Below are 15,137 nucleotides of genomic sequence, written 5' to 3'. Positions count from 1 at the left end.
TTTTTTTGGTAATGTCCTTATCAGGTTTTATTGTCAAGGCCGTGGTATCCTCATGAAATTAATTGGGAAACATTCTCCTGTCCCTTTAATTCTTATGAATTATTCACTAGGTTACACAAGACTTTTGAAGTTTCTTGGGTTAGAAGCTAAATTCCTTTTTAAACCTTTTTTTAAGTGTTAGAATGGAACCCAGGTTTTCACACATGACGCGCTAAGCAATAGCTACCTAGGTATATAGTAATGGAGTGATTGTTTTTGCTCTCCACTTCTTTTTTTGATATTGGAAATTGAACTCAGGACCTTGTATTTGCCAAGAAAGACCCTGTGCCTCTGAGCTATATCCCTGGCCCCTCTACTTTTTAAAAGTTATGTTTTAGTAGTACGTGTTTGTGATACACGATGAATACATTCATCCTGGGGAGTTGGTATTATACGTACATATCACATCTTAGTCCTTTTTACTTCTCTTTCCCCTCCACTCTCCCTCCGTCCCTAGATCTTCCTCTTACCTTCAAACCTCGCTGTTTGCCCTCCACTTTAATGGTTTTTGGAGGCGGGACCTTTGGGAGACAAGCAGTGCTAGATTAGATTTGAGGGTAGCTGGTAGGGATGTGAATAGTACCTGTGAATGGTACTAATGCCCTTATGAAATGAGGGGACATGAGACCCATCCCTCTCTTATGTGGGGACACAAGAAGATGTGTCATCTGAAACCAGGTCGAGTGCCTTCACCTGGCTGCATTTGCTGAGACCTTGACGTTGGACTTCCCATCCACGAGATGGGAAGAAACTGTGAGAAATAGATGTCTGTTGTTAAAGCCGCCAAATCACCAATGATACTCTGTTATAACAGCCACGACATACAATTAAAAATACTAAGAACACTATCTATTGAATATGTTAGACAAACAGCCAACCTGAATTTAGGGGTTGCAGGTGAGACCTGCTAGAGAAATTCCAAAGGAGAGTCTGAGTGAAGTTTATTGTGCTGGGTTTTTATGGAGGGTTAGTGGGCGGGGCTTAGCTGGGTGCGGCACAGAGGAGGGAAAGATTGAGGGAGTGAGAATAACTGAGTAGAAGTGGCAACATAGCAGTGGCTGCCATAGCAACGGCTAATACTTTGTTGTGAAACGGAATCCGGGTTCTCTGTCAGGTAGGCGGGGTGGGAAGTGGTGCTGTAATTGTTCCAGGAGCTCTGGTGATTGGGAATGTCCACTTTGTGTGTCCTTATGAGACTACACCCCTCTCTCTAAGTAAGCCCTGGGAACAAGTATCATTATTTTTGTTCTAATCACTACCTTTCCTTTAACTATATCCCTTTTAGAACTTTTAATAAGTAGATCACACTGTGTTCTATGAATCATACCATATATGTTCTTCTGTCACTTGATTTTTCATCTACAACTGATTGCTTTCTTTAGGTTGGAAAAAATGAAAAAGGAGTATAAAAATTTGAATACATGGAAAGAAAAAGCTGATTATTTAGAAAGCCTACTTAACCCAGAATTAGAACCTAAAAATTCCAAGGTAATTGACATAAGACATTCTCCCACATATAGCTTTTAATACTTTTAAGAAAGATACTATAATCATTAAAAGCAGTGATCAGATATTGCTTATTTTTTCTTGATATGTAAAATGTTACTCATGGTTTATACATTTTCCTATTTTGATAGTTGTCATTATTCATTGATAATTTGTAAGGTTTAGTTAATGGATTTTACTTAAAGCATTCAATTCTGTGGTCTTTACTATATCAGTTGTGTATCCATCATCAAAATCAATTTTAGAGCATTTTGTTTACCTGCTGCAAAAAAAAAAAAAACAAAAAAAACCTAACTTCACCCCTTATAAGCAGCACTCCCTCAATCCATTCTTGGATACCTGCTGTCTGGAATATCAATTTTTCTTTAAAATTGTGCCCTTTGGATTGCTTTTCTTACAAACTCGGCTCCCTTGTCTTCTGTGAATTTAGAGGAAAAAGCATATTATATTAAAAAGAAGATTTTAAGGCAGAGGAAAGTTTATTACTCTTTAAATGTTTTCCCCAATATATTTTCTTTTTTTTTTTTATTCTAGGAAACTGATATAAACAAGATACCAGAAAGCCTAAATAATAACCAAGATGAAAAGAAACCTGAAGAGACTATAACGTTGTGTAAGAAATTAATGTTTTCATGTTTATCATTAAGACAATAGGAATCAAGGGGTTACAGCACAAAAATTAGTAATTTGCTGCAGGTGAATTTCATTTTTGTTAGGAAGTAAATATATGTTTTCATCATGGATTTGGTATGTAGCATTTATTTTGTAATAGTTCCAAGGAAAAAGTTTAGGCTTTATTAAGGATTTTTCAGAAAAGGTTTAATGCTTGTTTGCTCCTTTATTTTTTGTTCAACATTGTGAGCTGCAGAACATTGTGAGCTCTTCTGTGTGGAGGAGAGAGAGGAGGAGGAGGAGGAGAGAGTAAAATAGAAAGTGTAGTTGGGGAAAGGAAGAAATTAACATTAAATTCAAGAAATTATCCTAATTATCAGTAAGAGATTTAATTAAGGAAAAATACATGCAGACCTTTAAAATACCCGTCTTCAAGAGAGTACTTTCAAATGCAAGATAGGGTGCACTACTGTACTTTAAAATGCGTTATAATATATCTATCTTTAAAATCTTCAATTTTTCAGGTATGGAATAATGATTAGTTGTAAGACTTTTACCACAACTTAGTAATGTTTCCTCTTTATTTCTACTTCCCTTGTTGCATCAGGCTTTTAAGTACATTCATGACTGAACCTTAGGGCATTGACTAGCCTAGCAGAGCTATTGCGTCGTTAGTCTACTTTTCACCTGAAACTCTCAAGTTTTAGGTCTAAGGTGACCACTGACTTCCTTTTCAATATCACCTCTTCAGTGCTCTCTCTCAGTAACTCATAGTTGCCTCCCGCCTCCCCACCGATCCAAACAGCTTGAGACCACTGGATCGTCTAGTGACTACTTCCTTTTGGCTCCTATAGTCTCCTGTGTTCCAACTAATATTTGTTGATCACGTGTTCCAGGTGCTTTACCTGGATTATATGTCAGTCCTCACAACAGTCAATTGAAAGAACTATTACTATGTATGGATAAGAAGCTCAAGATCAAACATTAAATAATCAACCAATCAGAGGCCACAAGTCACTAATTCATAGGAGTTAAATCTGAGCTGGTCAGTTTGACCTGAGATCTCAACTATTTAACAAGATTGCCATTTACATCTTATATATAATTGTATCATGTCTATAAAATAAGGTAATATTACTCATTTTACATATGAGATATGACAGCTTGGAAAAATGAGCTGAGTTAGGGGACGTAATTAAGATGGCAAAATGAGAAGCCCTGTATCCTTCTTGTCCTCTGTAGACACACCAGTAACAGTGCACAAAACAATTCCCTTCTGAGAATTTCCGAAACGTTTTGAGAGGCTCTTGCGTCTTGGGCCAATATAACACCAGCCACATTTTAGCCAGAAGTAACAATATTCAAAACAGCTTCTTGCCATTCACCCTCCCCCTTACATAGCTCCATATAATCAGGGAGAAGCGGGAGAAAAGGAAATTGAAATGTGTTATGTACATGTACCAATCCCCCATACTGAATGTAGTCATTATATACTGCAGACATGTATGAATAAAAGCCAGAAAAAGAAAACAAATGGTAGTAGTAAGGTCTTATCATGCTTTACATGTGAATGCATTAAACTCTCTTCACTAATCAGACATAGAATAGCTTAATGAATATAAAAAAACAAGATCCCAGTGTATATTTTGTGCAAGAGACTAAAGATTTATGGACACATGCAGGCTAAAAATTAATGAATGAACAAAGACAGAAAATGGTAACCAAAAGAGATCGGGAATGGGTATATTTACAACAGATGAGAACCAGACTTTTAAAAATATGAAGAGACAAATCAGATCATTATGAAGTGATAAAGGAGTCAGTCCGTCAAGAAGATATAATAATTGCAAGTATATGTGCACTTTCACCTGCCCATCTAAGTACATGCACATCAGAGCACCTAAATGTGTGTGCAGTGGAGCACCTAAATATGTATAAAAAGAACTAAGGAGAGAAATGGATAATAATATTATAATAGAGACTTTGGCAATCTGCTTTCAATAATGAAATAGAACAGTACAAAAATTAACAAAGAAACAGCAAAGTTGAACTATGTAGACCATATAAACATAGCTGTAGCCCAAATGGACACATGTAGAAGAGTCTACCTAACAGGAACAGAATACCCATTTTTCTCAAGGGTACATGGAACATTCTCCAAGCCAGATTGTTAAGTCAAAAAACAAAAAACATTTTTTTGAGACAAGGTCTCACCAAGTCTTGTAGGCTGTACTCTAAAATTTGCAACCCTTCTATTTCATCCTCCTGGAGTGCTGGACTTACAGGTGTGTGCCACCATGCTTTGCTCATAAATAGACATTTCTTAAAAGGAGATATACAGATGGCCAGCAAGCGTATAGAAAATACTGAACGTGGATAATCATCAGGGAAATGCAAATCATAACTACAAGAAATATCTCATCCCATTAGAGTGACCATTGTCATAAAGACAAAAATAACAAATGCTGGTGAGACTAGGAGAAAGGGGAAAATACATTGAAATCAACTGCCTGTCTTTTCCAGCTACAAAGGAGTAGAAATAAAATTAATAGCAAAAGAAAACTATAATTCATAAGTTTGTGGAAATTTAACATGCACTTTTTAAACAGCCAGTGAGTCAAGCAATAAAGGGAAATTAGACAATACCCCAAAATGTATGGAATGCATAAAAACCAGCAAGAGGACGTTTATAGCAGTAAAAACCTTTATCAAAAAAGAATAAAGGTGTAAACAGCCTATCTTCACACCTCATAGAACTAGAAAAAGAACAAGAAGTTCAAAGTTGTCAGGAGAGCAATAAAAATTAGACCAGGAACAAACAAAATAGGGAATTTTTTTTTTTTTAAACTGAGTTTGTTTTTTAAAGGTAAACAAAATTAGCAAACTATCAGCTAAACTTAGGAGAGAAGATGCAAAATCATAAGTGAAAGAGAAGACATTGCAAATGATACCAAGTAATAAAAAAGAACGAGACTATAAGGAACAATTATATGCCAACAAATTGGATAAGGTATAATAAATGGATAAATTCCTAGAAATATCCAACCTGTGAAGACTGAACATTGAAGAAAGAGAAAGTCTGAACATACCTGTGAATATGAAGGCGACTGAGTCAGTGAAGAAAAACCTGCCCATAATGAGAAGCCCAGGACCAGGGGGCTTTACTAGTGGATTCCAACAAACATTTAGCAAATTGAAAGCATTTTTTCTCAAATGTTTCCCCAAACATGAACAGGATGAAACAACTCGCTGGGGATTTAGCTCAGCGGCATAAGTGCCTGCCTGGCAAGCATGAGGTCATGAGTTCAATTCCTGGTACAAAAAAAAAAAAAAAAAAAAAAAACCAAAAAGGATGAAACAACTCTAGACTTATTCTGTATTTAGCATTACCTTGGCATCAGAGATTCTATAACTAGAGAAGGTGACTGGCCAATATTCCCAATGAATACTGTTGTAAAAAATCTTTAATAAAACACTAGTAAACTGGATTCAACAGCACATTAAAATATACACCGTGATCAAGTAGAATTTATCCCTAGCAGGTGCAAGAATGTTTCATCATCTAGAAATCGGTTTGACATAGCGTATTGTCTTAGTTACTTTTCTCGTTGCTGAAACAGTATACCTGACATTCAAAGGAGGGAAGGTCTATTTGGCTCACAGTCTATAGAGGTGTCAGTTCATAGCTGGCTGGCTCCAAGGCAGGGTGGCACTGCAGAGGGGCGTCTCAGAGGAGAAACAGTTCATGGCAGGCAGAAGGCAGCAGGGCCGTGAAGTTGATAGGAAGGAGCAAGCAGCAAGCAGCAACAAATGACATTTTTTCTGTCCCTTATATTTTATCCAGGCTCCCCACCCTCAGGGCAAGTAATGCTCACACCCAGGGTAGCATCGCACCATGAATCAATCCCAGCACCACATCCTTGATCCCAGCAGCACACATCCTAGATCCAGCCTCCAGAAAGCACCACCTGTGATCACATAAGGCTTTAGGGAGACCTCTAGATACAAGCCATAACACACATTAACAGAGCTAGTTACTAAAACACAATTATCTAGATAAATGTAGAAAAAGAATTTGACAAAATTCAACGTCTCTCAAGATAAACACACTCAATAAGCCAGGAATAATTGGAGAGTACCTCATTATAATAAAGATCATATATGAAAAATCCACAGCAAACGTCATTCTCAGTAGTGAAGAGGAAACTTTTCCTCTAAGGCCAAGAACAGAGAAATGGTGCTCGCTCATGCCACTTCTATGAAATACAGTACAAGAAGTACTAGTAGCAGACGCAAGGCACATGTTTGCAGCAGGCTGTTTGTATCATTGAAATCCCTAGAAGGTTTGTCATCACTGTTCTAGGCAGAGGAGCTAGTCAAGAAAAAGGTAAAAGGCACCCAAGTCAGAAAGGAAGAAGTGGGGCTGGGGATTTAGCTCAGCGGCAAAAGCGCCTGCCTGGCGAGCGCAAGGTCGTGAGTTCGGTTCCTGGTACCGGAGAAAAACCAAAAAAAAAACAAAAAAAAACAAAAAAAAACCAGAAAGGAAGAAGTAGTATTATCTTAGCAAATGACACACTCTTCTCTGTAGAAAATCCTAACCTCTACACAAAGAACCTATGTTAAAGTAATAAACGAATTCAGTGGAACTGATACAAAATCAGCTGTGTTTCTATACACAAACGATGAACTATCTGAAAAAAATTAGGGACCTAATCCTGAAACCCTAAAGTAAAACTTCTACAAGAAAATATAGAGGAAAAGTTCATTGAGACATTGAGATGGGAAATAATTTCTTGAATAAGACAACAAAAGACAGGCAGCAACAACAACAAAAAAAAGCAAAAGCAGGCAAGTGCGACTACATCCAGCTAAAAACCTTCTGCACCATAAAGCGTACAATTAATGGCCCGAAGAAGCAGCCTACAGAATGGAAGCAAATACCTGCAAACCATCTGCTAAGAGATCTATATTCAAAATGTATTTGGAGCTCCTTCAACTCAGTATGTACAACAAAAACAACCCCATTTAAATGAGCCAGTTAAAAACTGGGTTGAGAATGAATACACATTCTCCAAAAAAAAATATGTCCAACATGAAGATGAAAAGGTTCCCAGCCACGCTAATCATGAGGGAAATGCACATCAAAATCATAATGACATATCGTCTCACACCCGAGTTAGGCGGTTATCAGGGCCAAAGAGTGGTAAGAAAGTGTCGGCCAGAACTGGAAAACGGGAGCCCTTGCCTACTGTTGCTGGAAATATAAAGTGATTGGGGCACTTAGGACAACAGTGTATAAGTTACTGTTCGTTGTGTTCCCTTACCATGCGTCTGTTTTCCCAGTGATTCATCAACCTGTTTTTTCTAAGCAGGCTCTACGTTAGGGTAGCTGCCTCCTTTTATATTGCTTTTTGATTGTGGTGAGAAAAACTGCAACAGTTTATCAATGTACATGAATATAAATGATGCTTTTACTGTTTTATACTGTAGAATAAAGTATGTCCTGATTCTTTTTAAACAGATCTTCCACACAGAAGGAGTAAAGCTGAACCTCCACCAACTGAGGTAAGTGAAGTTGGAAGAGAACTTCTAGTAGCCATTATTTTATAAAGGGATAAAATAGTTGTAACTGGAGAAACAATGGTAGATAAGAAGGAAAAAAAAACCCACCCAAGATGTTATTCAGTGATTTCATAGTTACTTGTGTTGGGGAAATATCTATACTGTTGCCTGATTTTTAAAATTTATTCTCAAGAAAGAGAGGGTTCAGCATAGAACAGGAACATTTAAGAATACATATGAAGCCGGACGTGGTGGTACACGCCTGTAATCCCAGCACTTGGGAGGCTGAGGAGGGAAGATCCTTGCGAGTTCAAGACCAGCCTTGGCTATAAAGTGAGCTCAAGGCCAGCCTGAGCCTGAACTGCATAGGGAGACCCTGTCTCAAAAAAAAAAAAAAATACATGTGAAAATAGGGGACAAAAGGTGTTGAGGAAAGAGAAGGAAAATAAGAAAAAAATGTGAAGTTTTGTGTAAGATCCTACAAATGGATGATACAGACCTAACTGTACTTTTGACTCTTTCTCACCAAAATCTTGCATCATTTTCTAAACTTTGCCCATGGAATATTATATGTTTAATAGTAAAAATGAAATTCACTTAATATAATTCACTTTTCAGCTAATTTTATAGGTGTTACTAATTCCATTGAGCAGTTAACCCCCAAAGAAAACATCAAAGAATAACAGGGGTTTTTTCTACTGATTTTGACAAACAAGCCAGTGGCTACCAAATACCAGTTGAAGGATCAGTGTGCACTAGTTGTCAAACCTATGGCATACGTGCTGTTTGTTACCAGTGAAAGCTCTAAAATGTTCACCGTCACTGGGTATACAGTTTTCCCTAGCAGAAGAAAGAGACAGTACAGAGAATTCTTTTATAATACAGAATTTATTCACGTTCACAAGTTGTCTTTTATGATACTTTTCTTTGTGCTGTAATTGCTGTTAGAATTTCCTTTATGACATATTGTAATTATGTTGTTTGGGTTATTGTGCTGTTAAAGTTTCTTTTACTTCATGACATATTGATCATAGTATAATGGTAAAATATCAGACCCCATATTTTCTTTTTTAAAATGTTGCTGACACCAGGCATGGTGATGCACTCCTATAATCCCAGCACTCAGGAAGCTGAGGCAGGAGGATCACTGTGAATTCAAGGCCAGCCCGGGCTACATAGTGAGTTCAACGCCAGCCTGAACTACATAAAAATTATTTTCACATTCAGTAAAAGGAACAGTTTCCCAGTGAGAGATATTTAGTAACATTGTATCTTTTGAAATTTGGAAGGCAATTTAGAAACCACCTAGTCCCGGATAGATCCTTGAAAGGATGAAGAAACAGGTCTACAGATTTAGGTGTCTGAGCTAGTTGAAGTATTTCAAGGTAGAACCTTAAAGCTCAAAAATACCTTACTCTTAGACCTGTACACCCTTTAACGTCGCTCTTTTAAAAAGAGATGTTGTTCATTTATAAAATCCAAAAATACATGAATAAATACTTTTATAAAACACTTCGTCATTTTTTATAATATTCTGTTGTCCATGATTTTAGGCAAATAGAGAATTTCTCATTGTCTTTTACTAAGGAATATATTTTACAAATATTCATGGTAACTTACGATAAAGAATAGGGTACAGTTGATTTTATTTTAAGTGCTTTCTAGTGAATAATGATCAACCAATAGTTTGTACTGATATATTTTTTAGTTGCTGGAAGACGATAAGAAAGTCCTGACTGTGCCAACTTTGAAGCTTGAAGACACAGATAATTCAAACGCTGTTGCTCCAAGAACTGAGGAATCAGCGCCTCCTCCCACAGATATTCCGCTCTTCGTTGTTCCCACCCTGAAAGTAACAGAAGAGGAGAAACTACCACCTTTAGATGAACAGCAACCAAGAGCCACGCTAGAGGATAAAATGAAAAACATGCTGTTACCGCCAGTAGTAAGACTGAGAAACACATATCCAAGCATTTTAAAATCAGACGGGTCTGCACCAAAGGTAAAGTTGAGAAATATCCGTGTAATTCCAGCGGAAGTGAGGAGGAACTTAGGCTCATCTCCAGCCGAAATAAGATGGCAAAGCAACTATCTAAACTTAGCTGAGAGAAAAAGTACAAGCTTTCTTTCCCCAGATTGGAAACCAAAAGGTAGCTTTAAAAGATAAAATCCAGAAGACCTTGAATTAAAGGGGTCTACCCTCATATTTGAAGAACAAGGTTAGCAAATAAAGATAATTTATTTTAAAAAGCAAATGAAGTACAAATAAATTGAAAATACACTTTAATGTCACCCATTAGAAATATTTTTAAGTGTATTAAATGTTTCTATCCCACTTACACTGATCAAGAAAACCTTTGAAGAAATAGCAAAGTAATTTGAGATGCCAGTTATATAAACTAATGTCCTAGACTTGTGAAAATTTGAGCCTAAAACATAATAACAATAACAAAAAATAAATTCAAAGGAAATTTAAAAGCCTGGAAAGGTATTTTAGTGGACATTTTAAATAAAACTGTCACAGGAAAAAGCATAGATTCTTCTTGTTATAGATAATTTTATAGGTTTAAAGTGAGAATGATCTGGCTATAAATTTAAAGGCACCCTATAGTAAAGTTTTTCTCAAAACAATAGTAACTTAGATCTTTGAATCACTATTTGGATCACTTTTACAAAATGATTTTTTAAAAAACAGCAATGTTAAAGGGTGTACAGGTCTAAGAGTAAGGTATTTGAGTTTTAAGGTTCTACCTTGAAATACTTCAACTAGCTCAGGCACCTAAATCTGTAGACCTGTTTCTTCATCCTTTCAAGGATCTATCAGACTAGGTGGTTTCTAAATTCTTTTCCAAATTTCAAAAGATACGATGTTACTAAATATCTCTCCCTGGGAAACTGTTCCTTTAGCGAATGTGAAAATAATGCACAGTCAGAAAATTTAGAAAACTGTGAGAAGCATAAAAGACAGTGTAAATAAAATTTATAATTCTATGGCCACATTTAACAATTTTATTTTATCATAGTCTTTGTTGTGCATATATATACTTTTTTAAAACACTATCAGATTTTATGTATTTTTATATTACGCTGTTTTTGAGGTAACATTTTAAGCACGCTACCTGAATTTTCTGAAACATTTGCAAGATGCAGAATGTCCTCAAGTAAGACTGTCCCATCATTTAAAAAATTTCCACGTTGCTGGACATCGTTTGACATTGATTTGACATTATTTGGATATGTGATTATCTCATTATCTGTGTAAATGACATGTTGGCAAGTTATTCTCCTAATAATTGTGCAACTCTGCATTCTTACCAACAGTATTTGAGTATTAATGCTCTTTAAGGATTGAAACTTGTGTGTACTTCTTAGTCATATTGATTTTTCCCTCCCATACATAGACATTATATCCTTTGCCTATTTATCTCTTTTGAAGACTTGGAGATTTTGCTTGGATTTTATAGTGAGTTCTCTTTATTTTAAGGATATTAACCACTGGTGTAGGCATGCTATTTTTCCATAGTTTCCAGTTTGACTTCTACTTACTGTCTGATTTTCAAAATATTCAGTTTTCATTTGATGAATTGTTTACTGGTGAATCGCCTCTCAAGAGTCTGCAGAACTGACATGATGCTGGATTGTAGCTGGATTCACGGTCATGTAGGAGTTTGACCGAACTGGACTGCGCATGATCTTTCACTTCCATGATCAGTACTTTGGAGGAAACAGTTGTAGAGCTGAGCTCAGCTGGGCTGCACGGACGCACGGTTTGATCCCTCTATCTCTGTCGCTTGGTAATTAGCCCTCTCCCTTTCTGTGTGTCCTCTTCTTATGCTTTCTCTATGCCAGCCGAACTTCTCGTATTGCAATTTACATCTCCAAAATATGAAAACGAAAGCTTCAGGACTTAAGATTTTGGCTTGGCCTTAGCACATACTCACTTCCACTGCATCTGTTGTAGCAAGTCTCAGACTTAGTTGGGAATCAGCGTGGGAGGGGACTGCAGAAAGGTAGGAATTGTGGGAGGTGTTGCTGATTAGGGACCACATTTGGAGATTCTCTGCTGCAGATTAACCACCGAGCCATTCATGTCTACATGAAAAACATGTTTACTTCCCTTCCAGATCTTAGTCTCATGTTATTACTACGTCAGGCTCAGGCTTGAAGTACAGATTTCAACATCAGAACTGGTCTGTGTGGGCAGCACTCCCTGGGCATGGCTCCTTTCAATTTACACGCTTATCTGTGAATTGAAGAGACCAGTTGTCTGTCTTATATATAATAGTGAGTCAGGAAAACTGGAATAGATACTTGCATCCCAAAGATGGAAGGAGGGAAAGCGTGAACCATTTAGCTGTCCACAGATCATAATAATTCTGAAGGTGTTGGCTTTCCCCTATGAATAGTCATATTTCCATAAGAAATAATTTTTGTTTGTAGTTTAATATATTTAGAATCTCTCTGTATGGTCCAAAAAAGTGGGGTTTCAAGTGCCTATTTTTACTTTAAACTTCGTCCCTAGTTCTTTCAGCTTAAAATGCTGTGATTCTCTTAAAGATTTTGTGGGCTGACTGTGTAACAAATTATTATATTAATTAGCAAGTATGACACCCTTAGGTATCTTCAAGAAAGGTAGTTGTTTCTTTGGATTGAGAGTCTGGGGGTGCTGTAGCACAGTATCCTTAATTTTAGAAGTGCTCCTGTCTAGCAAAGAGGGGCTAAGATTCTTAGAATAAATCATCTGGCTGAGGAGGTCTCTGAGGCATTACCTTAAATCTTTTTTGAGGTTTTGATAGATCTTAGAGCCACATGGTGATCTTGGCCTTCAGGTCACATTCCACTGGCAATGCCTTAGATTTGATTTTTGCCCTGAGGTCTTTAATTACTTTGATAATCATTAACAAGGAGAGGTTTGGATGATAAGCAGTTTTATTTTCCATCACCAGAAAATTTTTGCTCAATTATACTTGACAACTGAACTGCTCTTTTTGGTACCAGGAATCGAACTCATGACCTCAGGCTTGCCAAGCAGGTGCTGATGCTGCTGAGCTATAACTGCAGCTCCTGACCTGTCCTTTTTAAGTTCACTTCTGTGTACTTGTCTTTTGTAATACACATCTGAAAGGTGCTCTTTGGCACTTTTCAGCATTCTAACTAGAAATTTCCATAGCTAAATATTCAAAGTTGCTATCATGTGTGCTTTCTAAGTTCCATATTAATACAGGGTGCAGTTTCCAGATTTTCCACCACAGTAAGCAGTTGGCTGCCATTTTTACAGTATCCATTAAAAATTTCCTTCGTGTTCTTCTAGCATTCTCTTCAGAGTTTTCTTGAGACTCTAAACTTTCAACTACCACGAAGCCCCAAATTCCACATATTTTGAATTTTTGTTATGGCAGCATCCCATCCCCCGGTACTAATTTTTATATATTTGCCTTAAAAAATAATCACAATGACTAGTATCTGAAAACGTTCATATTCTCTCTCTCCCCCTCTCCCCCTGGCATTCCTGTGCAGTGATTATACTTGTATGGAAAGTTCTGTTCCACCCACTGTCAGCTGGGCTGTGTTATCCGGCTGCTCTGCTGGGTGAATCAGTTCCAGGACAGCCTGCTCACGTGTTTGGTGCCTCATTGGACATGGCAGGAAGTCTGATCTCAGTTAGGACCGTGGGGTGGCAGAGCCATGGACTCCATGTAGTTTTAGGGTCTCTTGTTCTTCATATGACCTCTTCATATGTTTATTTGTATTAAGGTAGCCAGTCTTCTTATATGACAGCATAAAGTTCTAGTTGGAGACCTTTAGAACATTTATATACGTAATATACAAATGTATAGAGTCAGCCCTCCGTGTCTGCAGGTTCCATATCTGCAGATTTAAACAAGTGAGCACTGGAAACATTCTAAAAATTAATGTGTCTGTATGGATTATGTGTAGACATTTTTGCCATTTCCCCTTAAGCAATGCAGTATTACCACTATTTTCATGGTATTTATATATTGGGTATTGTTAGTAATCTGGAGATGATTTAAAGTATGTGAGAAGATATGTGTATGTTATATGCAAAGACTATGCCATTTCATGTAAGGGACTCAAACATCTCAGAGTTCTGGGATTATGGGGAATGGGATCCTGGAACCAATCCCCCACTGATACAGAGGGATAACTACTTCAGCCTATCCTCTGGTAGGCTGAATCACAGTCTCTAAAAATTTCAGGACTAGCCTCTAGATTTGGTAAGATTTTGTGATCCTATATGGCAGAGACTGCAGATGTGACCAGGTTAAGCATTTGGGATCGGGAGATTGTTATGGGTTATTCATGTGGCCCTAAGTGGCATCCTTATGAGAGACAGGCAAAAGATTTGACGTACAGAGGAGAAAGCCACCTGGAGATGGAGCAGATATATGTGCAAATAGTCTACAGTATATCAAGCCAGCAATGCCCAGTACTCACCAGAAGCTGGAAGAGGCGATGATAGATCCCCCTTAGAGTGTCCAGTGACAGCGTGTCATACAGACACCTTGTTTTATCTCAGTGAAGCTGACTTCGGACTTCTGGTCTCCAGAACTGTGTGCACATAAATTTTAATTGTTTTAAGCCACCAGATATATAGGAATTTGTTAGAACAGCCACACAAAATTTAAACAGTGTCAAAGACAAGCATTGTTCTTCTCTAGCAGTGTGTAGTGGGGATTAGGCCACATCTCAGTTTTATGCAGTAGGTACCCAGCTAACTGCAGTTAACTTGTACTACCTTCAACCGCCCCCGCCTCAATCTCTTTTACGTCATGAGGTTTACATCAAGTCTGGAAACCTTCTGAGTTGAAAAGAATCTGTCTGATGCTGAGAATTTTTTGATGGTCCCTTGGTCCCACAGGATAACTCTTCTTTTTTTTTTTTTCCCCTGTACCGGGAATCGAACTCATGAACTTGCACTTGCCAGGCAGGCGCTGTGCCGCTGAGCTAAATCCCCAGCCCCAACTCTTCTTGAATTATGGAGAGATGAGACTCCCAGTGAAACTATTAGTCAGGGCTGTATTAACCACGTTCATTGCCTAGTGTCCTTCACCTTTATTCCAGCTGTGCCCCTGGCGTCAGCTATCACCTGTAAGTTGACAAATTACAAATCTATATATAATGTTACAGTTCTCTCACTTGACCACTTTGATCCACAGCCTCCTAGAAATTTCCATTTTAATGTTTCATGAGCGAGAGGGCGTTCATCAATCATTTCTCCTTTGCTCCTTGTCTTGTTTTTAGGGTATTTCCTTAAATTGCCCAGCCTGCTTCTGGTAGCCCAGTCATTTTTACTTGAATTCTGAAAGTTTCTATGGAATTAGCAGTTCCTGCTGAATTTTTCTTTTTCTTTTTTTTAATGTTTCTTTTTTTAATTTTTAATTTTATGTAGTATATGA

The 15,137-nt window shown here is 37.5% G+C and overlaps 1 protein-coding gene across 1 annotated transcript in view; it reads left to right on the top strand.

Annotated features, from left to right (window-relative positions):
- The window catches only part of Als2cr11 (amyotrophic lateral sclerosis 2 (juvenile) chromosome region, candidate 11), a gene marked incomplete in the record, with an annotated part of 162,005 nt that overhangs the window by 56,788 nt on the left and 90,080 nt on the right, over window positions 1-15,137 (top strand). Inside the window, 6 exon segments of the mRNA XM_013504749.1 lie at window positions 25-44; window positions 1,107-1,153; window positions 1,422-1,527; window positions 2,080-2,158; window positions 7,679-7,722; window positions 9,428-9,721. Of these exon segments, the coding sequence (XP_013360203.1) occupies window positions 25-44; window positions 1,107-1,153; window positions 1,422-1,527; window positions 2,080-2,158; window positions 7,679-7,722; window positions 9,428-9,721 (590 nt within the window).

Source organism: Chinchilla lanigera, unplaced genomic scaffold (assembly GCF_000276665.1).
Source record: "Chinchilla lanigera isolate Chin_1 unplaced genomic scaffold, ChiLan1.0 scaffold00092, whole genome shotgun sequence".
In the NCBI taxonomy this organism is placed as follows: domain Eukaryota; kingdom Metazoa; phylum Chordata; class Mammalia; order Rodentia; family Chinchillidae; genus Chinchilla; species Chinchilla lanigera.
The sequence above is the reverse complement of the archived record's forward strand: the minus strand, read 5'-3'. Positions and strand labels throughout refer to the sequence as shown.